This window comes from Camponotus vicinus, unplaced genomic scaffold, assembly GCF_025532165.1.
Source record: "Camponotus vicinus isolate PSW18456_S1 unplaced genomic scaffold, iyCamVici1.0 SCAF_11, whole genome shotgun sequence".
NCBI lineage: Eukaryota > Metazoa > Arthropoda > Insecta > Hymenoptera > Formicidae > Camponotus > Camponotus vicinus.
In genome coordinates, this window is record NW_028141947.1 from 2,075,516 (window position 1) to 2,103,096 (window position 27,581).

Sequence of the window (27,581 nt, forward strand, 5' to 3'; positions counted from 1 at the left end):
TTACATACATAAGTATCTTGTTATACAGCACTGGTGTTACAGGCATTTCGTGCACATAGCACGGAACAAAACCAGAAATTATGCACATCATATATTACCCTCTGAGAACATTCATGGACATTGGCTTTGTAGTTCATGTCCACGTTTTCAATGTCCATAGAGGGAATATCGCTTTCTCTCGCAACTCTCAGTCTTCTCTCTGATATTAGCCTTATGCTGCATGCGAGAGGTCGTCAGTAATCAATCAATCAGCTGTGTAAAGTTGTGCCATGTCGGTAAGCATTTCTATAGTATTGCAAGTAACACAGAGATGGCAATAGCGACAATATTGTTTATATTGGGAATTTAAATATTCTGTGCGACACTAGCGGTCGCTGCGTAAACTAATCAATATGGCCATCGCGTCAATAGTTTTAGCCTTGTTTAAATACGGCATCCAGTAAAATTGTGAAAAAATAAGAATTGTGTTACCAAAAAATGTGCTTCAGACGTTCAGATATAAAGTGGTCAACTTTTAAAAATGTTGAAGAGACAATGGAATTTTCTCTTCAACACTGAAAAAAATAGCCGGAAGAAGTTGCTGCGTGAAAAGTTGTGGCTCTAAAAGATATAAAGTTAATTTAAGTTTCTACAGAATTTCAAGATATGGAAGTGCTAAAATCGGAAGAACCAATTTATTTGGCAATGTAGAATTTGTGAAAATTGTCGACATAGCGGCTATATTTCTTATGCGATAGCGCCTCTCTTTCCGGGATAGATGTTTTCTTTTCCAATATTTAAGTGATTACTCCGTTTTTTCCTCTTAGTTTTTCTCACTTATTTATTTGGTATAAAATATTAAGATATTATTGAGTTATTAAACTAAAATGTTTAAGTCTGTTTTACGTGTGAAATTTCTTGTATTAAAGGGAAGCGTGTCAGCTGATGGTCGATTAACCTTATTGTTTACCAATTTAAATGTTATAACCTCGAGAAACATTTGCACCACGATATCATGTTGCAAGGAGATTCGATTACAAAACGAAAAAGTGAAGGTTGGCAGAGGCTCGAAATATGGATTAATAGAAGGAGAAACTACAGTAGAAGCATTGAATATTAATCAACAATAAGTACTAATTACACATCACTCTACAACTAAACTTGCCTAACTATTTCTAATTATATTAGATATAAATGACAATCTTTATAATGGTAGATGTAATATGAATTTAAAAAAAATTTAATACATAGTTATATTTTACTGCATTATATTTTATTCACATTATTGATTAAAAAATAATATCTATTTTTATTATGTTTTTAGGGATCTATTTCCTAATGCAGATACACCAAATCGACTCTTTAATGGTGTACCATTTAAAGATTTACACATTATTAATATAAAATCAACTTCTAATGATTTTCAGCTTTACTGATGGGAAGGATCTAGTAATAATAACGCATACAGCTGGTATAGAAGGTTTTAAAAATGCTAAAAAAGAGACAAATATTGCTGGTCAACAAGCAGCTATAACACTCGCTAGTGTAAGTATAGATTATATGTGTTTCTTAAAAGTTTAATTATAGAATATGATGTATTATGTTAGACACACATGTATTATAAATGAATAATGAATATATATATTTATCTTTTAAATGTATATATCTGTTATTCAGCGTATTCTGGACTATGGTGTAAATATGGTGAGAATACGAGTACAAGGTATTGGAGCAGGTAGAATGGTGTGTATTTAAAAAAAAATTATCACTTGTTTTTCTTTTAATAAATATATATAATACTGAAAATGTCATTTTTCAGTCTTCTATAAAAGGCATTCAAATGGCAGGCTTAAATGTTGTATCAATTACAGATGCTACTAGGGTAAGTTGGTGTCCACCTAGACCACGAAAACAAAGAAAAGTGTGATTATTATACGTTATAAATTATAATTAATTGTGAAAATATTAATGAATATATTAATAGATCTTATAAGACTTGCATATGATACACATTATTTCATATTTCCAAATAACTAAACTCTATGCAACCTATTAAAATTTTATTATTTCAAGTTACTTGAAGTCAACAAAATAGAAATATTCATTGGTATTTTCATTTCATTACATAAGGAATACCTTAATTGATTTATTGTAAAGATTATTCTTAACATGTTTCTTCTTTATTTTTCTACTTTTATTTACAACAAATAAATAATTGTCATTCTATATATAAACATTTTTATAAATAAAAATTTAAGAAATATGTATATATTGGGTCTGTTCTTTTTAGCTGCACTGCTGCACTAGTGCAATAAGTTGGAAAGAGACAAACATACTTTCTTTCACTCTAACTAATTGCACTAGTGCAGCAGTGCAGCTAAAAAGAACAGGCCCATTATATCAAAGTATACAGCGTGTTTCTAAATGATTCATCCGATTTCACAAGGCTATAATTTTGAAATGAATGAAGATAGAACCTTCGGGTAAATTTTAATATACGTATAAGAATACCAAGTTTTCACAAATGTTCAATGTGCCCTCCACCGGACGCATGGCATACGTCTAAACGGTAGTCAAACTCGTAAACCCGTAATGTCGACGGAAATCACGCTGCAGTTGTAACTGACTTATACTTGTTGAAACGGAGAATACAAAACGCTTTTTGTTGCTGTGTTGTCACCATCTCGACGCATACTGAACGTGCGCGCTAGCAGTACCAAAGTACCAGCTGTAGCGGCACCAGGGCGACTACCGGCAACCAAGTGAACCGGCAACATCCAACATGCGCCACGGAAAACTTGACGTTTCGATATGTAGTTTCACATTTGCCGCGAGGTTCTACCTTCATTCATGTATAAGTTACAGCCTTGTAAAATCGGATGAATCATTTAGAAACACGCTGTATTATCACATACATATGCTATACTAGGCATATATTATATAGGATATATAAATGACTAGATTAAATATAATCTTGAATAAGATTGAATTTTTTTATATCTCTCTTCTTATTAATTATTTTTTATCATATTTTATATAATTATTTCTTCTCACATTTTATTTTCTTCAATCAATTGTGCAATATATCAATACAATTTTATGATTTTACCATATTATTAAGAATTTATAATATATACATACACACATATATATATATATATATATATATATATATATATATATATACAGGGTGACCCATTTTAACTTAGGCAGCCAAATAACTCGAAAAATAAGCACACTACGAAAAAATGTTTAGAATCAAAATTTTGTCATTTCGAGGGGGACGTACAATGACGTTAAAATGAGCCCCCCCACCCCTTCCCCTGGGCGGTGAGGGGGGGCAAGTTTGAAATCTTAAATGGGAACCCCTATTTTTTATTGCATATTCGGAATCTTTGGCTAAAAACACATACAATTTGTCTGAAACATTTTTCTCGATTCATGATAGATGGCGCTGTAATCGACGAAATTCAATTTCTTCGATTTCTCTTACTGAGAACCCATGCTTACGATTCTGCAATAAATTAACAATAAAAATACCACGTTTTCATTGTTAATACTCGAAATTAGTCTTAAAACAAACTTCTCATTATTTTTTATTACTCATTAATTACTTCTCAAGAAACTGCTTTTAGCGTAACCTGCCCTTTAGGCAACTTGAATGATCCAAAGTACCGAGACATTTTGGACTTTCCATCTGATGGAGTTCCTCTAAGTATCCCTCCAAAATTTTGTCCATTTAGTGCCAAAGTCACAAGTGTTTATGTATTTTTTTAACATTTGTACTCTGATAAAATTCTGGTAAAATGGCAAATTATACGCCTACAGAAGTAGTCGATATTCTTATAACCTTTGGCGAATGTGGTAGAAATTACAGACTTACTGCCCGTACTTATGCGGAGCGATTCCCAAATCGCCGCCATCCTACTGATCAACAAATTATAAACATTGAAAGGAGATCTCGTAATAATCCACTTCATCGCGAAAGGCGAAGGAATAGACTTCATAATAATAATGACCCTAGATTGCTCGCAGTTTTGGCTATGGTTCATCAAAATCCCCATATTAGTACCCGTCAAATAGAACGAGAACTGGGAATCCCTCAAACTACGGCACATAGATTGTTACGATCAGTCAATTACCATCCGTATCATATTACTCTGGTACAGGAATTAAGTGAGGCCGACTACGTACTCAGAGTACAATTTTGTAGATGGGCTCTTGAGATGTTAGATTAGAATCCAGATTTTTTTAGTAATGTTTGTTTCAGTGATGAAGCAACATTCATCAGCAATGGTAGTCTCAATAGGCATAATTGCCACTATTGGTCACCAGAAAATCCACATTGGTATCGTGAGGTGCTTAATCAACATCGTTGGAGTTTATATGTATGGGTAGGCATTTGCAATGGCCAAGTCATTGGACCTCATTTTTTTGAACGTCCAATTAATAGTCCAATGTATTTAGAATTCCTCGAAAATGATTTGCCAGCATACCTAGAGAATGTTCCCCTTGCAGTTAGACTAAATTTATGGTATCAACAAGATGGTGCTCCTGCTCATTATGCTCGTATTGTACGGATGTTTTTGAATCAAAGGTTCCCAAATCGGTGGATAGGGCGGGGTGGACCAGTTCTGTGGCCTCCGAGATCACCGGATTTGAACCCCCTTGATTTCTTTTTATGGGGATACGTTAAAGATGCAGTGTATAGTAAAGCTCCAACGACAAGATTGAATATGATGGAAAGAATAAGAAGAGCTTGTGAAGCTATAACTCCTTTAATGCTAGAAAATGTACAACGTAACTTTCGCTGTCGATTACTGTTATCCTTAGAAAATAATGGTGCACACTTTGAGCATCTCCTCCATGCGGAGAGAGCTGATAACAATGCAATCTTGCCTTAACTGGTTGGGTCACCACACGACCTTGCCTTCACTGGCTGGGTCACTACTTGACCTTGCCTTAACTGGTTGGGTCACCACACGACCTTGCCTTCACTGGCTGGGTCACTACTTGACCTTGCCTTAACTGGTTGGGTCACCACACGACCTTGCCTTCACTGGCTGGATCACCACACGACCTTGCCTTCACTGGCTGGGTTACCACACGTTCAAGCACCCCGAATTGTGAGAGGCGAGGGGACTCACGTTAATCAAGCACCCCGAAGGGAACAGAAAACTGCTACGTCCACGACGTTGTTCCTGGGTTACGCTAAAAGCAGTTTCTTGAGAATTAATTAATGAGTAATAAAAAATAATGAGAAGTTTGTTTTAAGACTAATTTCGAGTATTAACAATGAAAACGTGGTATTTTTATTGTTAATTTATTGCAGAATCGTAAGCATGGGTTCTCAGTAAGAGAAATCGAAGAAATTGAATTTCGTCGATTACAGCGCCATCTATCATGAATCGAGAAAAATGTTTCAGACAAATTGTATGTGTTTTTAGCCAAAGATTCCGAATATGCAATAAAAAATAGGGGTTCCCATTTAAGATTTCAAACTTGCCCCCCCTCACCGCCCAGGGGGAGGGGTGGGGGGGCTCATTTTAACGTCATTGTACGTCCCCCTCGAAATGACAAAATTTTGATTCTAAACATTTTTTCGTAGTGTGCTTATTTTTCGAGTTATTTGGCTGCCTAAGTTAAAATGGGTCACCCTGTATATATATGATGGTTGTATTTTTTAACAAACTTCAAGAGTTGTTGAATTCTATTTAATCGAAAATAATTTTATAATTGTTTTTGTCTGTATCTTATTTTTTTCAGTCGGACAATGAATATCGGCTAACTACGTTTATTAAGTGTTCAGAGAAATTTTTCAGCGGCTGTAAATATAATTTTTTGAATGTAATTTTTATAATATTTCTCTTTCATATTTTGAACATTTATTTGAAACAGATAATCATTTAATATTGTACAAAATTTCATTCTATGTTGTAAGAATTTACACACATATATGCACATATGTACATACTTAATGATTACACACGTAGATATTTGTTAATAAATTTCCAAAATTGTTGAATTCTACTTGATCGAAAATAATTTTATGATTGTTTTTGTCTGTGTATTTTTTCAGTCGGATAATGAATGTCGGTGAATTACGTTTATTAAGTATTCAGAAAAGTTTCATATGAAATTTAGATATATTTGATATATGTAATATTTCAAGTACTCTCCGTGTATTTAAATATCATCTTGCTAATTTTAAAGCAGTTTAAAATACATGTAATCACAGTCATTCAACTTGTTTTTAAAATTGTTTTAAACAAAAGCAATTATTTTATTTGATATAATATAACATTATTTAATCGATTATTTTGCAACAGAATATACGATCTGAAATATTACCTAAATAGTTTATATAACAGAAATTGTGAATCATTTTACATTATATTTATGATATGTATATCAAATTAAATAAAATTTATACTTTTTACAGAATATGTACAAATCTATATAATAGATTTATATATAGACTTATAGTAAACATTATACATTATATACATATATGTATATATATATATATATATATATATATATATATATATATATATATTCGATCAGAAGCAATTTATTTATTACTACATTAATTATGAAATACGTAAATAAATATTATATAAATAAAATATTTTCGTTCGCAATGATATTGTTACATAACAGGTCTTCAAAATAAACAGAGAGAGAGAGAGAGAGAGAGAGAGAGAGAGAGAGAGAGAATTATGATATATAAATACATCTCAGTTTAGGATAACTAATAACAATTATCATATTTGTTATCCAATTATACTAATAAATGTACAATAAATGTACAATATTTTATCAATATGACGGAATATTAATTACGTCATCATATATAACTACTCTTGAAATCAGGATTCCGTTTTTTATCACTAATAACAGATTAATTGTCTATCCTAATTGACTAGCACTATATAATTGTATACTTAATCGATTTGCTTCTATTTATATTACAATTATAACTAGACGCATATCTAAAAGATGTTTCGAAGACGTTTTAAAAACTTTTTTTTAAACATCTTTAAAATATCTTAATAGATTAATAGATAATATAAATTAAATAATTTAATATAAATTAAAATAGAGTTATAAGTTCTTAATAAAGTTATAAGTTTGGAATTATTAATTTTGTATTATGTGATATGAGGAAAAAATATTATTAATTTGAGGTAATTATTTTAATCATCGACGCGAATCAAATTCGTTCTTATTAGACGAAATTGGGCATCGAGATGAAAGCTCATGTACTTTCCTCCATCATCGACCGGATTGTGTCTCTTGTGTAATCCAAGAAACATAGTCCGAAACTCTCGTATATATGCCAGGAAGTCGTGGTCTGCTGCAGCCTATACCGGTCGAGACCACCCCGATCACCATCAAGGGCCCGGCAGGACGACTTCCGACCATCAAGGGCCCGCCGCTGTCAGCCTGAAATAAAGTACAGGATGTGTGCAATGTCGTCTCCGCACATCCCGTAAGCTTCCGTGGTTAAACGACGCGATGCAAATTCCACTTGCTCTAATATGGACTCTAGGGTTACGAGAGTATCTATTACGTAACGTAAATTATCGTTGTACATATACGCGGATCATAAATTTCATCGCTGATGAAAATCATAAGATATTACAAGCTTAATATTTATTGTTATATATTAAGTTCACTTCGTGTATTAATTCTTAGGCAATTAAGAAAGAAAAAAATTTTTGCTCAATAAATTAAGAATTTTTCTTTAATAATTAAGAAAGAAAACTATTTTTCTTCAATAAAAATTTTACGAGATATCAAGGGCAATTAATTTTTTAAAATTTTTAATTGTGAATTATTTTCCTTCTTTTTCACATAAGAAATTAAAATAGATTAATTGCTTTTGATGTTTTGCGAAACATATTTATCGAGGAAAAATTGTTTTTAATCTTGACAGAAAATATGTCTCCTGCTCACTAAAATATTCCTTGTCGAGAACGTTAGAATAATAGAATATAATTTTATAATTCCATATTTTTTCTTTTATTTAAAAATGAAAAATTTTGAAAAATGAATTTTGTAAAAATGAAAAATTAATAAAAATGATTGTGTATTATATAATCATATCTCGTTGCAAGTGTATTGAAATAATCTACATATAAATATTAGAGAAATATTTTTCGATGCATTCGGAAATATATTATATGATCGTTATGATTCCGACCGCGCTATGTTCGATCTACTTCGAAATCAATTTTTATAGTTGCCAGTCCTAGTTTTCGTGCAAACGAGGTAAACAAGAAATCTAGCACATCTCAATTCCCATTGGAAACCTCAGCCATATTGTACTTTTCCCTCCTCGATATATTTCGAAGCAATATGTCCGTTCTCGATTGTTTTCCCGGGAATATCTTCGTCTGGGGGGAAATAGAAATTGCTGATAAGAATGTTACGGAGACACGGAGAAAACTTATCGGAGGAGACAAAAAGGGGGTTAATATTCTTATTTTTATCTTATTCTTATTTTTGCTCCGATTTGATAATGCTACGAATTCTCGTGGAAAGTGGTTTTTCTTCGTAGAAACTATTGTCTTAATTCACAACGTGAATTTAACATTCACAAGACAGGGGAAGTGTGTATTGTCCATTCCCCCGAGAGGAAATGTAACATAAAAAAAAGGAAAAAAATAAAAATTGATTTTCAGATTATTATGATATGATTACATTGTAAATGACATTTCTTTCAATTCTTTCGAACATAAAGAAGAAAAGCATGATTTTTAGATAAGAGTTTGGTATGTGCATCTATATTTATCATTAATATTATTAAAATTTTTGTAATATTGAAACCATATAAACGCAATTGACTCAAATTCAATTATAATATATAATTTATATATCGAGATTTACTAAACACTTTAGCTAAATATAAATATTATTAATTGTCTATAAAAAAGTTATTTTTCTCGCTACATGTGATAGGTATACTGTATACTTCATGTATAGCACGTCCTTTCATCATTAATATTAATATTAAACTTTTTAAACAAAGTTTTTTAAAAGTTTTTTTAATCAATTTGTCATGTTCTTTATTCACTTCGTCGCACGTAAATAATGAAGGCGATAATGTAGAAAGCTCGATACGATACTTTCTGTCCTTTTATTAAACGTTATCGCTCTTTTTCCAATCCCTATCCCAATTTTGCATAAAGATCAGCCGACGTTAGAGATCCGCGGAGCGAGGCCGATGCAATTATATACGATCCAATTACCTGGGACCGGTATCATCCGGCATGGTCGGCTATCATGCCCGAGCAGCATTGTATGCGTATTACCACGGTATCGTGGGTATTTATTGAAATTCGCGTCGCGCCCGCCCGACGAACCATGAATTCCGTGATCGGACGATCGACAAGCGGCGCCGATGCAAGCAACGATGCGCGAATGCGCAAAAAATGTGAATGCACACGCGGACATTTTGCACCCGAGGATAAATCGGAAAATGCGATAGAAGTACCCTTTTACTTACCCAGCAAGAATCTCTCCTACCCTCCTCCCAGCCGGCGCACATCTGCTTTGATTCCACGCGGGTCGACTTGCCCTGACTCGCATACCATTCGCTGCACACAGTGTTTGCTACCACGCGAACCTCCACTTTCTGCAACACGTCCGCTCTCTTGTCTGGAACATAATGGCGTTTCGATATACGCGGCAACTCTCTTTCACGGATAAAAATCATCGCGCATCCGAGACGAGATTTCTTTTAAATCACTGACTTAAACTTGTTGATTTTGATTGAAATATAAACATTGAATGTCGTCAATAGTTGTTTAAATAAGGATTTTTATGTCAACGATTTAATTAGATAACTTTCAGTCTTTTTATAGAATAGAATGATAATAATAATAGTAATAAATATACAGTAAATAAATCACTAAATTAAATCTGCTTAAATCATATTTTGATATATATATATTCAGAAAAAAATTAATTAAGTATATACAAAATTTCTGTAATATTTTCATTCATAATTGATACATTGATTAAAAATTAAAAATTTTTTTTCCTATAAATGATGCAATTTGATGATTTTTGTTTTATGACTAAGATGACTTTGGCTACTTTATTGATTTCTATTCATATCTATAGGGTTTCGACGCTCGTAGAAACTTTGGTGATTATGGAAACTTTAGTGCGTGTTTCGTCGCTTCGATTATTATCGTGTTAAGATTTATCGAAACTTCAGGCTTACGAGGTATCTCAAGTATCTATGAACACCTTGAACAACACATCGAGAATATTCACAATCTAATATTCGTTACATTCTAGCAAGAATTTATTTACCACTCGTTATTAATTTTATGTTGCATGCATTAATCGCGTATAAATGTACAAAATGCTTACATATATTTTGAAGTATGCCAATTACTAATAATTGGCAGAAATCGAAAGCATTCGAGAGTACTTGAATATTGTTGACATTTGATTCTGATAAAAAATTCTGTTAAAAGAGTTACATTAAAACACTCATAAGTCAAATTTCCTTAATTCAGATAAGTCAGTAAAAGACAAGTGTATAACATAAAATGCAATTAAATTCATGAACACGTTTATACATTACTATATTTATTATATTATTTGTGATATAAAAATAATAAAGTAAAATTCAGCTTGATTATTTTAATTTTCTTTTAATTTTGAAATATATGTTTAACAAACAAAATGGTTTAATTTCGTAGTCACTTTGACACAGCATTATACATCACAAAGCATGTTAAAAAATTCTTTTATCAAATAATGCGAGAAAAGTTAAAATTTCCATCACAATATAATTTTAAGCAAACATTATTATGACATCCTATTTGACGAGGCATCAAAGTCCGTTGGAATAATTGACGTAATGAAGCCGATTCCAAGACTTTCGTAATCTTTCCGGTATCGAAAAGGAAACAATTATTTACTCACATCTGCTTTGATCTTCCCCGAGCCAGCCCCATCCGGCTACGATGGCTTCCATACCGCCGAAAGTGCTATATCCTGGTGTTCCTGTGGCCACAGGTAAACATGCGGGTTTCACGCTTTCCGACCAGCTGATCGGTCTAGCAAGTTCCAGCAGGGCAATATCGTCTACATACTTGCCGCATCTGTGACTAGGGTGCAATACTGCGTTTATGACGCTCTCGTGTCTTGCGGCTGGCATTTCTGGAGCCCTTAAATTGTGCTCGCCTAACGTGACACGCAATTGTCCCACCGGAATCTTGTTCGTGCCGCTGAAATTAAAGTGATGACGGATTCAATTTACGAATAATATGGCGATTTTCAGCTAGTATTTCATTATACATATTATTATAATTTTTATTACCGTAATTAAAGCATATTTTATATTATAATTTTAGTAAAATATCTAGATTTCTTTTTGTTCTTTCTCCAGAAAAAATATATGCAAAATGTAAAAAATATTAATTACATGATTAAAACAACATGGTATTATTCGTATTAAATAATACTATAAAGATGTGCGAATAAAATCTATCCGTTTAATTTACGTTTTTATTTTTTCAGCACAATATAATAACGCAATTAAGTAATACGAAATATTTTATATAATCTATAGAATCACTGTTAATTGCTCGCAGTTATATTAAAAATTGAATAAAAAAATTAAATGAGAAGAAAGAGTGCAGTGAATAATTGGCAGCTGCGTAAAAATTCAAGCAAAAAGTTCGAGAGACGTCTATCGTTCGTAAAATTTCGAAACATTTGACGCCACCTGCACGAATCTTTATTGTTTACATAACAAAAACAACAAATGAGAAACAAAATAATATGAATATTGATACTTGCATCTTATTAATGCGAATGCAAAAACTCAAACGACGTCCCCGTCGCTTTTTTACTTGTTCAATTTGACAAATCCAATTCGACAATTCTAAATCACGTGTATGCATTTTGGAGGGACAAAAAGTTATCCGCCGTCGATTAATATCCCGGTATCACCCGCCCCCGTTCATGGCCCCCTCAATTGCGCCAATGAATTCCGACTCTCTTTCGCAGTTTCTTTCCCTGGAAAGTCGGTAATTATTTAACTGGGATTTTTGTGCCGCTCGAACGACGCGTCCGCGTCTCTGCAAAGCACTCCTGAATACCTGACCCGGCCGGAGTGGCTTCAGTTAATTAATCGGTCTACGGTGCCTCTGAATAATTAACAAAATTACGACACCCCCTCCATCAGGACTATCCGTTGTACCCGTTCCTTCTCCCTCCTCCGCCCAGCGTTCCTTCACTATGTTTCACGAGCACCCTACCGTTCCACTTTCGTCAAGCAACCCCTTCCTCCCTCGCCTTCTCTTCCTTAGAAGTTTATCGCGGAGCGTTTTCTAAGTTTCCAGGCCCTGTTTCGCCGCCGCTTCTTACAAAGCCGCTTTAATGGACCTTTCCATCGTCGTCGAGTCCCCTCTATTGTCCCGCGACTCGCGGATTATACGGTTTACTTTCAATGCATCTCCTTCTCTTCCTGTCGCTGCGCCCTTCCAATTAAAATGCGCGACCGCTCAGACGTTGCACCGAGGAGCACAACGATTGCAGCGACGTGATTTGTTTAGGCTAACCAAATTGTTCGCTTTATAAATTGATATTTTGTGTGTTAGCAAAAATCAATTTCAAATATATTACAAAATTGACACAGATTGAGATCACATTATTATTAAAAGACGCGGTAATATCTCGATGTCAAGTAAATGCATAAAATTAGTGACAGACTGGCCTGTTTGAAAATTTTTTAAATGCACCATATATTTTTTATGTACATTTTTTTAACGAGATAGTTTTTTACGTATATATTATCTGTAAGTAATATCTCATGATTATCAAGATGAGAGTTCATATCTTGTTGTTAGTGTTGTAAATCGAATTGCATTTTGTCTCTTCTTTATATAAAATTCACCTATATAATGATGAACGCACGCAAATGCAAAATGCAATCCGATTGACAACAAATGAGATATTAATATATGTTAATTAACTATTAAATATTTCACAATGTCTAAATACAGAGATGTATGAAATTATTTTACTTTAATCTCAGATCAATATATATATAATGAGATTAAATGAAACCAAACTTAATCCTAGTGTAATATGCATACATACATATGTATGTACATATCCACATATGAGCATTTAATTTAAAATTTATTATTAATTTTTTTAGTCCTTATATTTTGACGTGCACCCTTTTTCTACTTCTTCACAAAAGATAAGTAATGAAAAAGCAAAATTGTGCGATGTCGCTTTTCCACTTATTAAAATAAATTAAAACGAGGCTTAATTGCTCAGCGTACACTGTTGCAATTAAATTGCACATGTGCGTTCTCCTTTTATTGTACGCGGACAATGTTTGCTCTATCCGAGTGTGCGACAGCGGATCTATCTTTTTTCTACATACCGGTGGCCTCGTTAAAAATTAATTGGATGCTGAATCGGTAAATCGATTGGAATTAATTTCAGTCCGGCTCGTTAAATATCGTGCGGCTCTCCTGGCACCACTATATCGGCATCGGGACGCAGCCGTGAATTACGCAACGTTGAACGGAGAATGACGTTAGCAATAAGGTACTGTTGAACATTAATTTACCGTGCGATATCGCCGAACGAGAAATATCGACTCTGCGTCGCTAGGCTGCCAGTTCTTGTATCACCATCCGGGTATAATTCATATCTGCTCGCATGATGATTAATTAACCATATTATTCATAGCACGCATTGTATTAATAATAATTGGTCGCCACGCCATCAGTTTGATAGAACAACGCGTGATAATTTGTTTAGGTTGTTCGCTAATTCAGCGAATTCTATTTTGTGTGCGTACAGCTAGTTTGAGTTATACCGAAGCTGTACGCACTATTTTGGATTGTCGAAATTTTCCCTGGATTAAGACCCTGGATCTGCGACAAAGATGATTATATGATGTGATAATATTATTTTTATTTATATCAAAAGAATTTTAAATTATAGCAAACTGATTATTCACTGCATCAGTGTTGAAATGTTTAAGAAGATCAAAAAATAAATCATAATGAATTTTATTCTATTATCTTTCCTTTACGAGAAGTCACGTGACCAAGAATTTAATCGCTATAAATTTAAGTGAGTGTTAGGTATCATTGATACACGTTAAAAATTAATTTGTTCTTGCATAAATGATACAAAAGGGAAAAAAAAGAGAAAGCTATGATGTGATAATATTTTTTTATTTATATCAAAAGAATTTTAAATTATAGCAAACTGATTATTCACTGCATCAGTGTTGAAATGTTTAAGAAGATCAAAAAATAAATCATAATGAATTTTATTCTATTATCTTTCCTTTACGAGAAGTCACGTGACCAAGAATTTAATCGCTATAAATTTAAGTGAGTGTTAGGTATCATTGATACACGTTAGAAATTAATTTGTTCTTACATAAATGATACAAAAGGGAAAAAAAAGAGAAAGCTAGAAGGCAAAGGAGATAAGGGTTAAATAAAATGTGACAGAAATGGACAGTCACCTTCATTTTCATATTCCCTCGCCTCGCGTCTTGTTGCAACGGTTTCCGTGCGTTTTGCATGGCTGCTAGCAATTACTGAGTGGTCTGTAATCTACACGCAATCATGGTTTACAACGCCAAAGCTCGGCGCTGAATTCTCTCTGCAGTCGCTCGCTACCCCCGAGCGGCCCCTATATATCGCCCTCTCCATCCCGTTCCTCTGTAATCTGTCCAGTAACCGAAAGGGATACGCAATATCTGCACGTTTTGTTGCTCACCCAACTATAGGGATCTGCCCGCCCGTTTAATTATATCTACACGAAAGGTGTCCCGCATATATCACTACGGCTGCGTAGTAAACTCATCTGCTATGCAGTAATAGTGATTGTTATCCGTTTAATGCGCGACATAATCATACGTACTTATTATTGTATTCGCTTGCTCTGGCAAAGATAAATATCGTAAGATTTTCAACGATATAGTGTGATAGCATAATTCATAGAAAATAGAATATTTAAATTTACTACAATTGGAAAAATATAAATATACTATAACATATATGTATGTGAAAATGAAATATTCTTCATAATAAGAATAATTGTTATTTTGTTTAGATGCGCATGTGCTAAATATAAAATTTTTCTTACTAATTAATTTCGATATTCTTATTTATGTATTTATTTTAGGCTAGATTATGTTGGAACCTTTTTTTGCAATGCCGCTCTTAAATTCGGGTGGTTATAATCATCTGATATCTCAATATACTAATAATTTAATAACAATTGTAAAAAATGAAATCATTATTACGACGATGTGAATAAATACAATAGAATGCGATATCGTGAAAAATTGGAAAAATGCGTATTCCCGCAAACTGCGTGAGGAAAACTAAACTTTATATGCAAAATAATCAACTTTATAGAAAACGTCATTTTGAAAAAAGATATATTATTTTTCAATATTATATAAAATATTTAAATTTCTCTGAAAAGAAAGCAGTTTGTGTTTTCACATTCATTAAATTTACTTTCAATTATTTATTTTATTATACTCAGTAACATAATCCATAAAATAAAAATTAAAAATCTATAATCACATTACAGTCATTTGATAAGCTCATATTTAAATAAGATTTATAAAATTCATTTTTATCTATACATATATGTATGTGCATATACCCCCCCTTCTCTCTCTCTCTCTCTCTTTCGCCATATTTTATTAGGAGAAATTTGTATTGATTAATTAGCAACAGTATTCTCTAAACAAATCTATGAGAACATAGCTTTTGCTATGAAAGTTTTTATTACAACTTGACATATTAATACAACAAAATTTGCATGCGGATACGCACAGTTGCATCTGTCATATTTGTATAACAGGGACGAACGCTCCTGCAGTGTAGTTTAAATTCTACAGTGACGTTTATGTATATAATTTTCGTATATGCACATTAAGTTCTGCTTAAAATTTCTTTTCATGCATAGTTTTTTGTGCGTGCTTTTTCCGTTTCTGATTTTTTTTAAAAGATTGATATTAACTTTTCTGATTTTTTAAAAAAATTGATATAAATTTTGCGAATAAAATAAAGTCGAATAAACTTTACAATAATAATATTGAACAAACGGTACTCAATGACAATATGTCAATATGTAGATAATAATAATAATCAACAATATTTGAGAGAAACTTATATTAATAACTATCATAATAATTATAGAAAAAAGTCTTGCTGAATTTTTACAATAAGAGTTTTATTTCAAATCTTGAAATTAATTTTCCTTCAATAACTATTTCGTAATATAAGTTTTCCTTAACATCAAACATTCAATTCCCTGAATAATATTCAATATGATCAAAATACTATTAAAATCACGAAATTTAAAACAATACTGATATTTAATAAAATATTTTTGATAATATCAAACGCGCGGATTATACATATATTATTATTATTATTATTATTATTATTATTATTATTATTATTATTATTATTATTTTAGATTGTTTATATTATTATTAAAATAAAATATATATATATATATATTTATATATATTATTTTATTTTATACATAAATAATCTAAAATAATAATAATAATAATCAGGTCTTATCACCTTTGCGGATGGAGGAGGGATTTAACAAGAATTAATATGCACGATGATATGAATTAATATATCCCATTAAAAGTTGTCACAAGAAATTGTAAGTTTCCGATCGACTGTTGAAATTAGAACTTACTTTGTAAAGGACTTAGCCTTTATAGTCTGTGTAGTCTCTGTTAATGAAGAGACGTCTCTTTTGAGAACTTGTTGGGAAAGTATAAGTAAAATTAAGAACATATTCTGTATTTTACATTTATATCACACATACACACTCAGAAATACAGATGCACATATATGTCTTTCTATTTCCTTCTCTAGTATTCACTCCATTTTTACATGTAAAACTTTAATTAATTAGAAAAAAAATTATATCGTGATGTAACATATATTACTTACGAGCATAAACAATGCGCGGCGCTGAGTATAAATCTGGAATTCAGGATGGCACCCCCACAAAAGTGTCCACCCTTTCTCGTTATGCTTACGAGCCATGGAAATTCACGTGGCGTTGCGTCCTGACCTCCGACAATTCTCGCCTCCCGTATCCCGCTTCTACCGCATGGAACATCTGCCACTAATATCAAATACGGATTTCCTCGTTAATGCTCGGTAACGATTAATTGCCTCGGTGATCTCGTTGCAAGGTCTGGCGCAATATATAAAGCCATCAGTGTCGCATTGATCGATTGCGACATGATCTTAGGTGTCGATTTCTTTTTCTTTTTGTTGCGCGAACGAAACGAAGATGAGTATCGACACATTGAAAGTGTCTAGAGAGTCGCTAAATTGGATGACGTCCTGTATAATTTAATGATACTTTCAATGTTTCATCTTGTCAGTGTCGCTCTTTTTTTTTAACTTATTATAAAAACTAACTTATTTTAAACTTTTTACGAGATTAAGATATTGTTTCTTCTCATAGTAATATTTTTTCTGCCTTTTTTTTTGTATATTTTTATGCAAATTTTGTATATTTTTATGCAATTTACTACCATCCGCAAATTCCTACATTAGAAATGTATAAGAAGATTCTATGTTTCATAGCTTCTATCCTGTATTTTATTTATTATTTTATGCTTTATTTATTCTACATCTAATCGATGACAAACTGTTTGCAAGTTTATAAGAGAAATTTAAAAAACTAGTAGAATCGCATTTGCTATTGGATACTGATAATATTGTCACATTATGTTTTGATTATTCCGAGTTACCGTTTGTTCATGAGAGCATATTGACAGCTTATTGATCGTCTTCATCTCATTTGATAATTAATATTTGTGATATCGGCCTCAATAGATAGAGCGACTTGTGCGTATGATAAAAATCTTGACAGACAATTCAATGATATTATGATCAATTTTAAAGATAGGTGTATACAAAATTTTAAACAAAATTTATTTAAGCAAAATTTATCGATAGTAAAATAACTTAATGGCGAAATTTTGTTGGAAATATTTTGCGAGAGTTAATATTTTTACGAAATAACAGCATATAATTTTAACTATATTTATTTGTCTGATTTATTGTTTTAATCAAAATTTAAAAATAATATCGGTTGTCGTTCTTAGAAAAATTTTAAAGAATTTGATTTATTTTTTATTTATTTCAATTCCTTTCGCTTACATTTAATCTATTGTTATTATCAAAGTATTTACTTAAAAACTGCAGAATGAGAAGAGATTTATCAATATATTAAGATTAAAGAAACTTAAAAAAATATATCAATTATATAAATATATATTTAAGAAGAAAAGACAACCATTTTTCAGTTTAAGATGCAAATAAATATTACGATAAGTGAATGTTACAATGTGATAGATGCAGTCAAAATGCAATGAAGATATATTCAGTTGCAATTGGCAATTATACATATATCGTTATCATTATCCAATAGCAATAATCATAAATTGTTATCATTATTAGTACGCAACAATTAATTAGTATGCACAATTAATTTACACCAATTACACCAAATTGTAATTGACTCGATCGCTGTAGAAGGACGCAGAAGAGTCTTTATAATAGTGTTTATTATTAAATTTTTACTTTACACATATTGCTGTACATAAAAATCAATATAATTTTTGGATCATAATTAGTTACATATTAATTTTTTAATAATTGCTATATGTTCAAATTTCTATACAAATATTTTAAAAATATTTTTTAAAAAGGTAATGAAAAGAATTTCTCTGATTTGTTGGAAAATTGAGAGATACATACCCTTATAACCGATTCAATCATATTCTTGAAAACGACTCAGTATATTTGAGGAGAAGCATCGTTTTGATAATAACGCATTATTGATTCTTCCTCATTTTTTCGAATAAACTCTCGTAGAAGTCAATGGGATTACGTTCTTAAAATCTGCCCCGGTGCAGCGCGATGGGGTCTGTTAACGGCGTTGCATTTAATTGAAACCCGAATCGCTGCGTTACCGGAATGTTAACCGATTCGAATGAATTCTCTCTGATGGCGGCACGGCGTTGGCGTCGCGCGAATTTAATGCCCCGAGCAGATAGGGACAGATACGGCGGATCTGTCACTACAATCCCTGCGACACCCCCGCTCTGCGTCCCCGATTCCCTCACCCGCCCTTCTCCCTCTTAAAGCTCCCCTCCGAATCAGCTCCCCCGCTCTCGTTTCACGCCCCGACTGATTAATTGGACCTCTACGCCGGCACCACCGCGTTTCCCATCCCCGTCGCTCTTCCACAACGGACGAGGAAAGGACGTCGAAGCGGCCAGGACGGCGGGAGGGCGAAGCGGGGGGCATAGAATTCGAAGTCGCCTCTATTCCGAAACGCGTAATAGATATGTCAAAACCAGCCCGGGGACGCGATCATGATAATACGAGTCGATGCCTCGGTTTGGTGGCTCCGGGATGAACGCGGAGCTGCCCCGTTTATCCTTCCTGCCTGGATCGGATTGTGCTCAGGGAGTGTCGAAAAAAGACCACTCTCTTTTCGCGTGTTTTCGGGAAAAACCTGACCGTGGCTATAAATCGGCGGTATCTTGGCAGCCGAAGTCGCAGTGCGCTTGTGTTGTATTGGCAACCTGGATTCTATGCGGATCTGTGAGGTCATATAATACGCGAGGAACATTGCCATGTCGGTCGATCGCTTTTATAACTGATTGAGACGATTGATAGAGGAAAATTTGAATGGTACACTATTTCTCTTAATTCCACAAGTTTCACTCTGCTCAGTGACTTGTGCATCCTTCATAATATCCTTCTTCTATCTTGTATATCTTAGATATGAATGAGATTAAGTTGTACTCGATATTGATTCTCTGCCAACGATAAGATAAATCTGGAGGCTAACATGGACACCCGTCGAAACAATTTCATGCTCGATATCTCATCTGAAAAATTAATCGAGATAAAAGTTGCTTACTTGGAGATTATTCTCTGATTATATATCTAGCTTTTATTTGTATCAATTTGAATCGTTAGAAATATGAAATTTGTTATCGTATTATATATCGTAGTGCACATGACATATTGTTAAGTGTATTTTACGAGCAGGTTTTTACTTTTAATATTCCGAATTAAGAACAACGTAATTATACAATCTCACCGATAATTCGATATCCGTCCTATAAATCTCATAATTCGATATTGCTCCTACAACAAGTTTCCTGTTAAATGTATGTACTTATTATTAAAGCGACATTCGATAATAATAAAACAGAGAAGACTAAGAAATATAAAATAAAAATTTGAGACATTTGTAAATTTTTTCAGAAAAATATAATAAATTTTGCACGTTTGCTAAAGAGTCTCCATAATTTGCATTCATATCACTGAAACGCAGAGCAGTAAAATATATATTCCTATCTTTTTCTACCGATAAGTCGTAGATTTACTGATATTAGAAGTTTAGCCTTCTCGTGACCTCGTACGGGTTAAAAGCCTTCCAGATACCATTTGTCACGATTTTGACATTGAAACCATCGCTTACAGAGTATGGAGAATTACTGAGCTACGCCAAGATCGCGTACTTGCCAATTTTTGGCCTTTGGCAAGGCTATCCACATCTATTCTTCTATTCCGTACGCACTCACCTTTCGCTTACAGCAGATCTCGATATTTCGAAAACGCCTTTTCAAATAATGTTTCAATTATTTATACTATCTAACTATTATTATTTAAGCAAGTTTATTTCTTCAAATTTATATTATCAGTTGTGCATTGACATACATTTAATTTTAATGCATGTAAACTACATTTTTTCCGATTTTCAATATATTTATGTAACGGCTGTATATGCAGACAATCGTAACAGGCGAAGTAACAATAACGTAATTTACGCGGTTATGTAATTTATTTATCGAACGAAATAACGGTAACGATCCGTGAGTCGAATAGTTCATGCGAGGAATATATTTTTCCACGCAATACTGATTATCTTTTATTTATAAATCGTTGGATTTATAAAACGAGTCATCCATTTCTGAAATTCGGCAAAATATTTTAATAACGTTCGGGATATATATATATATATATATATATATATATATATATATATATATATTCGCGTAAATAAATAACACATGCGCAGAGAGAGTTTGAGGAATACGATTTCAAACAACAATATAATTTGTTTAATGGGCGCCAGATGCTGATTACGATCTGTCGAGTGATAATAATTATCAAAATTTTATTCAGTAAGCGGCAATATGAAAGATTAATTATTTTAAATGTTGCACCATCCCCTCCGCATAACCTCGCGGTTGATTACTCAGTCACGAAGCGTAAAATTAATGCCCATAATGATCAGTGTAATTGTTCAGTGAAGGAATAGTTGGTAGGCAGCTGTCGATGTGATGAATAAACCATCGTTGCTTCGCTTTCACATAATATAGTGCTTAAATATTTGATGGAAACGAGCGTTTTATTGCCGGTAAAACAAATAATTAGCTATATTAAATTCACCCAGTCGACGCGCTCCGTCTGATATTTCGCATCAAAGAGTGAATTGTAAACGAGATAATGACACTCTATACAATCTACATTATACACCAGGACGTGTTATTCAAATAATCTATCAACGTGCTGTCGCTGGCACGAGGGCTTTTTAGGACGTAAATCAACATGGGAGACAGTTTTTTGCGGCGCGTTAATTCCATCATTTTTTCCAAGCGCATGCATTTTATTCCGATCGTTCGGCTGGTTGGTCGATGAATTCTCACACGCGGAATAAAATATTTAGCCGTTCTTGTATCTATCTGTTTGAATAAGTGGAAATTTCATCGATATTAAAAGACACGTTATACACGATTGCCAAAACTAGCGAAAAATATGTTTCATATGTAAAAGGCTATCTCTAAAAAAGGAACTATCCTATTAAAGGAATTAGCTTTGGTCTCCAAATATATACTCATTGATAATTCTGATTTACACCGAAATGCACAAAATTAGCGCTTTAATAATCTGAAAGCTTTTACTTTGTCACGATAGAATACATATAGGAAATCAAATAAAATTTAAAATTTATTAAGAGGTATGGATTATATATATAAATAAGTAATAAGAGATATAATGTATCTATACAGCCGGGTAAATTGCAATTATATGATAAACAAGGTCTGTTAATTATATTAGATCAATGGATGTAATCCTCGGCACATATACTAATGCTTAGCCGCTTAATTGTCATCTGCCATATCAAATATCTAAACCATAATTAGCATAATAACCGTAAAAGCGTAATCTCGCAAAATATTCCCTCGTGTATTATCCAATCAATTAAAGATAAATATCGAATTTCACTTCGTTTGACTAAACTATAATTTATTAACGTAATTGGTATTACTATTAGTGATGTTGCAATATGTTAATCGCAAAATATTCCCTCGAGTGTTATCCCATCAAGTAAAGATAAATAAATATCGCTTTATTTTTGCAATAGGTTAACCGAAAAAGATCAATTTAAATTATACGAAACACAAAAAAATCAATTTAAATTATATGAAACACAACATCTCCTATTACACTATTCTACATCTATTATTACTGACGTTACTTGATTAAAGCGCGAAATAATCGCCAGTACATTTAACAAATATTTTTTGAAACTATATATTTAAGAACATCGAGCCATCCCCTCCGATATACATAATTGATTATATATTTTCTCCCGCTTTACATCCCCTTTTATTCTCTCATTTAGTCTCTCTCGTTAAGTCATTCCCGGATTATTGGTTGGAAAGCAACGACGAAGCGAACGTTCGCTACGCTAAAGCCGAACACTAAATTCGGTTTATTAACTTCCGGTGTTGCAGCGTAATCCGCAAGCTCCTATTCCGAATTCTCCATTGACTTCCGCTCACCGTCTAGTGCCTCTACTTCGGTTAAATGGACGCCACCCCACAGAGAAACACGAGAGCGGTCGTCGTAGCGGTCGAGCTTGTCGTTGAGAGACGGCGGCAACGAGCCAGTTTATAAAATGCGCATAATATTATGCATCCATTGTTCCAATTACCGGAAAATACATTTTCGATATTTCCTGCGTCGATTTTTGAAAATAACAATTGTCGATTTGCAAGCCGTTTACGCGTACCTCGTTACCTATTTACTTGTGCCAAGTACTATTGGCGCCATTTTAAGCTTCATCATAATATACTTTTTTACAGCTAAATCGATATTTACATACGAATGCAATCGGGAAATGATACGTGCTAAAGTCAAAGAATAATTGATCTGTTGTATCTCGTCGCTTTTCTTTTCTGTAAGTAATCTGATAATCTTGTTATTGATTGAATCGATTATAAAAATATGAAAGATAAAATCACATTTGAATAAACGATTTTATAATTTGCAATAAACTCGTATGCTTGACATTGTTTTCTAAAAGAAGGATATTTAAAGTAACCCTGATATGCTATTTTGTAAATTAATATTTTCATATTTTATGTTTAATTGATTATAAGTAAAAATATAAATTATGGAATTGATTTGAGAGATCGTGAGATATCATTCATTAAACAGCATAAAGATTAAATTAAATTGTAATATATAATAACTGAGAAGAAATGATTATAAGATTTGAAAAGATAATTATCTGAAAAACTCTATTATTAACATAGAAAAAATCGTTAAAAAATCATTAAAGAGTCACTTTGATTTCTGACATCTGTGTAATGGATAAAAAAATACACAACTGGCGTAATTGAAGTTAAGGCAACACAATTACTCGAAGTTCCCGGAATAATATCAAAATGAAGTATGTTGCATAATGCACCACGCAGTAAATAAGTTCTCGAAAAATTAATTGCAACAGGAATAGTTGGCGAGCTTCTCAGAGTTTCGAGGGAACTGACTAATACAGAGTTTACTATAGATGTTGTAGTTTGATAAAGTAAGTTTACTACCTAAACTTTGAGAACCACAGAAGAGGCCTTAGGTTTCCACTTCACGGATAGCTACGAAAATAAGTGCGCAGGAGTACATTCTGCGTGTGGTAGTACATACTTTATGTACATTTCGTTATTACTATTACAGCGCGTAATAAGACACAGTACGCGGCATCATATTTCGAGTTGCAGCGGGAAGTAATATTCGCATAATTGGAAAATAAGAAATGTAATATACAGAATTAAAAATATAAAATATATATAATTTATATGCTAAAGAAGTCATTTAAAATTATTTAAATGATTATTTCATGGTATAAAAAAAGCAGTAAAAAACAATTTTTCTTAAAATTAGGTCTTTAGCAATAATATATTAGTTGTATGCATTGTTAAAAATTAATGAAAGTGCTTTTTTTTATAAATTGCAAAGTTTAAAGTCAGTTTAATGATTTTTTATTTAATTACAGAAGAGTAGTTGTTATATATATTGTAATATTTATATACATTCTCTCTCTCTCTCCCCCTCCCCCCCCTCTCTCTCTCTCTTTCTTTTTCTCTCCTTCTCTTTTTTTTTCGTCATTTTTAAGTAATTCCGAAATAATCATAAAATTACTTCGCTTCTATAGGAGCACATATTTTTTCACCATATTAAAAATGGTCTTAGAAGTTTGAGAAAATAATAAATAAGCAATATTCTCTCTTTCTTTATGGTTACTAAATTTTTTAAATTATTTTCATAGGATATTAACCATATTCAGATATTTCGTATATATTCTATGTTTCGTGTGTTTTTTACCATGAAGCGAAATTATTTTTGCAGAGGCATAATAATCTGTGTGTGTGTATGTGTGACATGATAAAAATATATCAATATATTCAGAATCTACTCACGATTAGTATATTCGGCTTGAACTCGCGTGAAAATCCCAAAGAATAGCACAAGCGCCAACATAACGATTGGATGCACTGGGCTAATCATCTCGTTTCGAAACCGCTGCGCCTTTGTCGGTGAGCAATCGAAAAGTGTCGCACTCTCGTCGGTGCCGGCGCTTCTTTATACATCGTGCAACCACGATCGTATCTTTTCTCGCCTCGATTTTTTTCTTTGTCATTGCGCTCAATCGCCGCCCCCGCCAACGCCCTTGCTGTAGCTTTCCGTACGTCGTACATGACGTTGATAAGACCGTGAACTTCGCCTTGAATTCGTGGCCATTGATACACGTGGTGTCACCCGCGTGCTTCGTCGATAAAATCCGACGCAACCCTGACGTGACTTTCAAGGCGAAAGTTTAATATGAGAGATTGAAAGAAGAACAGCAAACTGTTCGAAGGTTGAAGGATCAATAATCGGGTTTAAAATGCGTCCATACATATGTGTAATTATTTGATTGTATAATATATGTGAATATAATATAGTTGGAAGCAAAATTGATTTAATTTCCATCGATTGTTATCGACTGTATCAAGATTTGCCGTTGTAATTTTTTAAATTTGTTTTGATTTCATTTACGGGGTGCGATAAAGTTAATGTGAAATGTGTTATATAATATAATTATAATATATCTATGTTTAATAGAATATTCATCAAAGAAAACCATCAAAGTTTCTCTTTTTTCAAAAATAGGTCTATTAAAGCATAAATATGTGGAAATTCTAAACAATCTGAAATTAAACTTGAAATATATTCGTTCATGAAGTATTCATATTTTAATATTATTATATTACAAATTAAAAAGATATTAAGAAAGAACTTATATATAGGGTGAGACACTTAAAATATTACAAGCCATTCCTGAAAGTACACATTGTACCTAGTGAGAAATACAAAACATTATGTTTATTAGATGTTTAAATGTCTATAGATATCTAATAGCCATCTTTCCAACCTATCATTTCTCACTGGATAGCAAAAATTGTTTTAACTAAAAGGTATTTCATTTAAAGGAAAAAAATAGGAATATATAGATATTAGTTTGACTTTGGGGTGTAAGTGCCAAAATCATATTAAGATCAATCTAGATTTTTTAAACCACTCCAATTTTTTTATATAAATTGATTCGTCACAATATTTGGCATAAAAGGTTATAAAGATACGATGGCTAAAAATTGAAGTTTAAAGAATATTATATATTTCAATTTGACATAATTTTATATAAACTGTGAAATACTTCGTAAAATATTTATTCTTCCATTTTATTTTACTTTAATATTTTTATGTATGAAATAAAAGAATCAATTAGAGTAAATAAAGTATATAATTGTTTTTTAAAAAATATTTTAAAAGTTATTTTTAAAATAAACATGAATTTGCAACAAGCAATTGTATATATATTTTTTAAACTATGTTCCATTAGCAAAAAGAATTAAAGTTGACCTTTACAAAATTTTAGCACTTACATTTAAGACCAAACTAATATCCTTATCTTTTTTTCTTGCAAACGAAATAGTTTTTATCTAAAACATTTTTTGTCATAATGCATTTTATACGAAAATGGCTTGTAACACTTTAAATGCCTCATCCTACATAATACATTCAAAAAGATATTCTATAATACGAAGAGAATTATCTGACACATTCAATCGCAACACATGTGCATTGATTAAATTTAATGTGCTTTCTACATCTATAATTTGCGTGATGCGCTCGGTGATGCTTTTAGGCAGCGAGATATATGCTGCGCATCGTAGCGTTCGACAGCATCGGAGATCGTGATTGCAATCGTGAACTTGTATATATTGCCATTACGGATGAAATGCACGTACATCGCGGTTCCAGATCTTCGGATGGTCAGGCGCCGGTTACAGCGGCGAATAAACATGGTCATCGTGTGTAATCATAGCTTGCACGTGCATACGTTCTGTACGACGTCGCCTGTCATCGACAAACGGCGATCGGATTATGTATCTACGAGTAATCGCTGTGACAGGTGGCCAGGATAATCAGGGGACGGAACTGTCGTTCACGAGAGTTTCTGTTATTAGTTCGCACAGCAATAGAATAGCGTAATTGTACCCCAGGGGACTCGAAATTTCAATTTCTATTCCTACCTTCGCTGCCGCATATATATATCGGGAGTTCCATAATACAATCAAGTATTTAGCGTTGTCACTTCGTCAAAACTGGACCACAAAAATCTATGTAATTGTAGATAAAAAATATGTTCGAGCTATGATAACATTATAATTATAGTTGCAAAAAATTAGATTACGTGTTTTGATGATGATCGTATTATATAATGAAATATGTAGAGATATTCTAGTTAATAAATTTTCGTGAAAATAAGCTATTTAAATAATTTGTATAAGGTAATTATTTTTACGAAGAAATTTACATGAAAAAAATGCTGCTTGAATGCAAACTATATAAAATCGTAATTGGAATTTTGCTCATATTGAATAATTTTGAAAGACATTATTCACGAGTTATATTTTTTATTATTATATTTTTTTATTATTTTTATTACATTTTTAAAAAATTTATATTATATTATTTTATTATTTTTATTATATAGCCTGTGTGTATGAATTTAAAAGTCCAAGACACATGAGTAGAGTAGCTTATTGTGTCAAATGGAATCAGGCACAAGATTGATACGATGTACGTATATGAGAAGAACAAAACTCATCGGTA

At 32.4% G+C, this 27,581-nt stretch overlaps 1 protein-coding gene and 1 pseudogene across 2 annotated transcripts; one reads left to right on the forward strand and one right to left on the reverse strand.

The window, feature by feature from the left end:
• The first annotated feature begins 382 nt into the window (after positions 1 to 382).
• Positions 383 to 3,112, forward strand: LOC145961773 (small ribosomal subunit protein uS11-like; annotated as a pseudogene). The gene is made up of 4 exons (XR_014435701.1): positions 383 to 1,105; positions 1,304 to 1,524; positions 1,657 to 1,722; positions 1,799 to 3,112. The product of XR_014435701.1 is annotated as a small ribosomal subunit protein uS11-like (transcript).
• Positions 3,113 to 7,198: 4,086 nt separating this feature from the next.
• Positions 7,199 to 24,929, reverse strand: LOC145961743 (clotting factor G beta subunit). Its single transcript, XM_083082211.1, has 5 exons — positions 24,842 to 24,929; positions 16,989 to 17,166; positions 10,930 to 11,234; positions 9,494 to 9,645; positions 7,199 to 7,428 (listed from the first exon to the last, which is right to left on the reverse strand). The coding sequence occupies exons 1-5, from the start codon at positions 24,927 to 24,929 to the stop codon at positions 7,258 to 7,260; spliced, it is 894 nt and encodes a 297-aa protein (XP_082938337.1). The 3' UTR covers positions 7,199 to 7,257.
• Positions 24,930 to 27,581: the final 2,652 nt, after the last annotated feature.

Bases quoted from the DNA above. Each gene is read 5' to 3' on its own strand.
- LOC145961743 (XM_083082211.1), bottom strand. From the start codon at position 24,929: ATGATTAGCCCAGTGCATCCAATCGTTATGTTGGCGCTTGTGCTATTC. The intron at 17,167-24,841 runs GTGAGTAGATTC...ATTTGATATTAG, and splicing joins TCAAGCCGAATATACTAATC to TGGCAGATGTTCCATGCGGT. The intron at 11,235-16,988 runs GTAAGTAATATA...CTTTAATTTCAG, and splicing joins GCCGCGCATTGTTTATGCTC to CGGCACGAACAAGATTCCGG.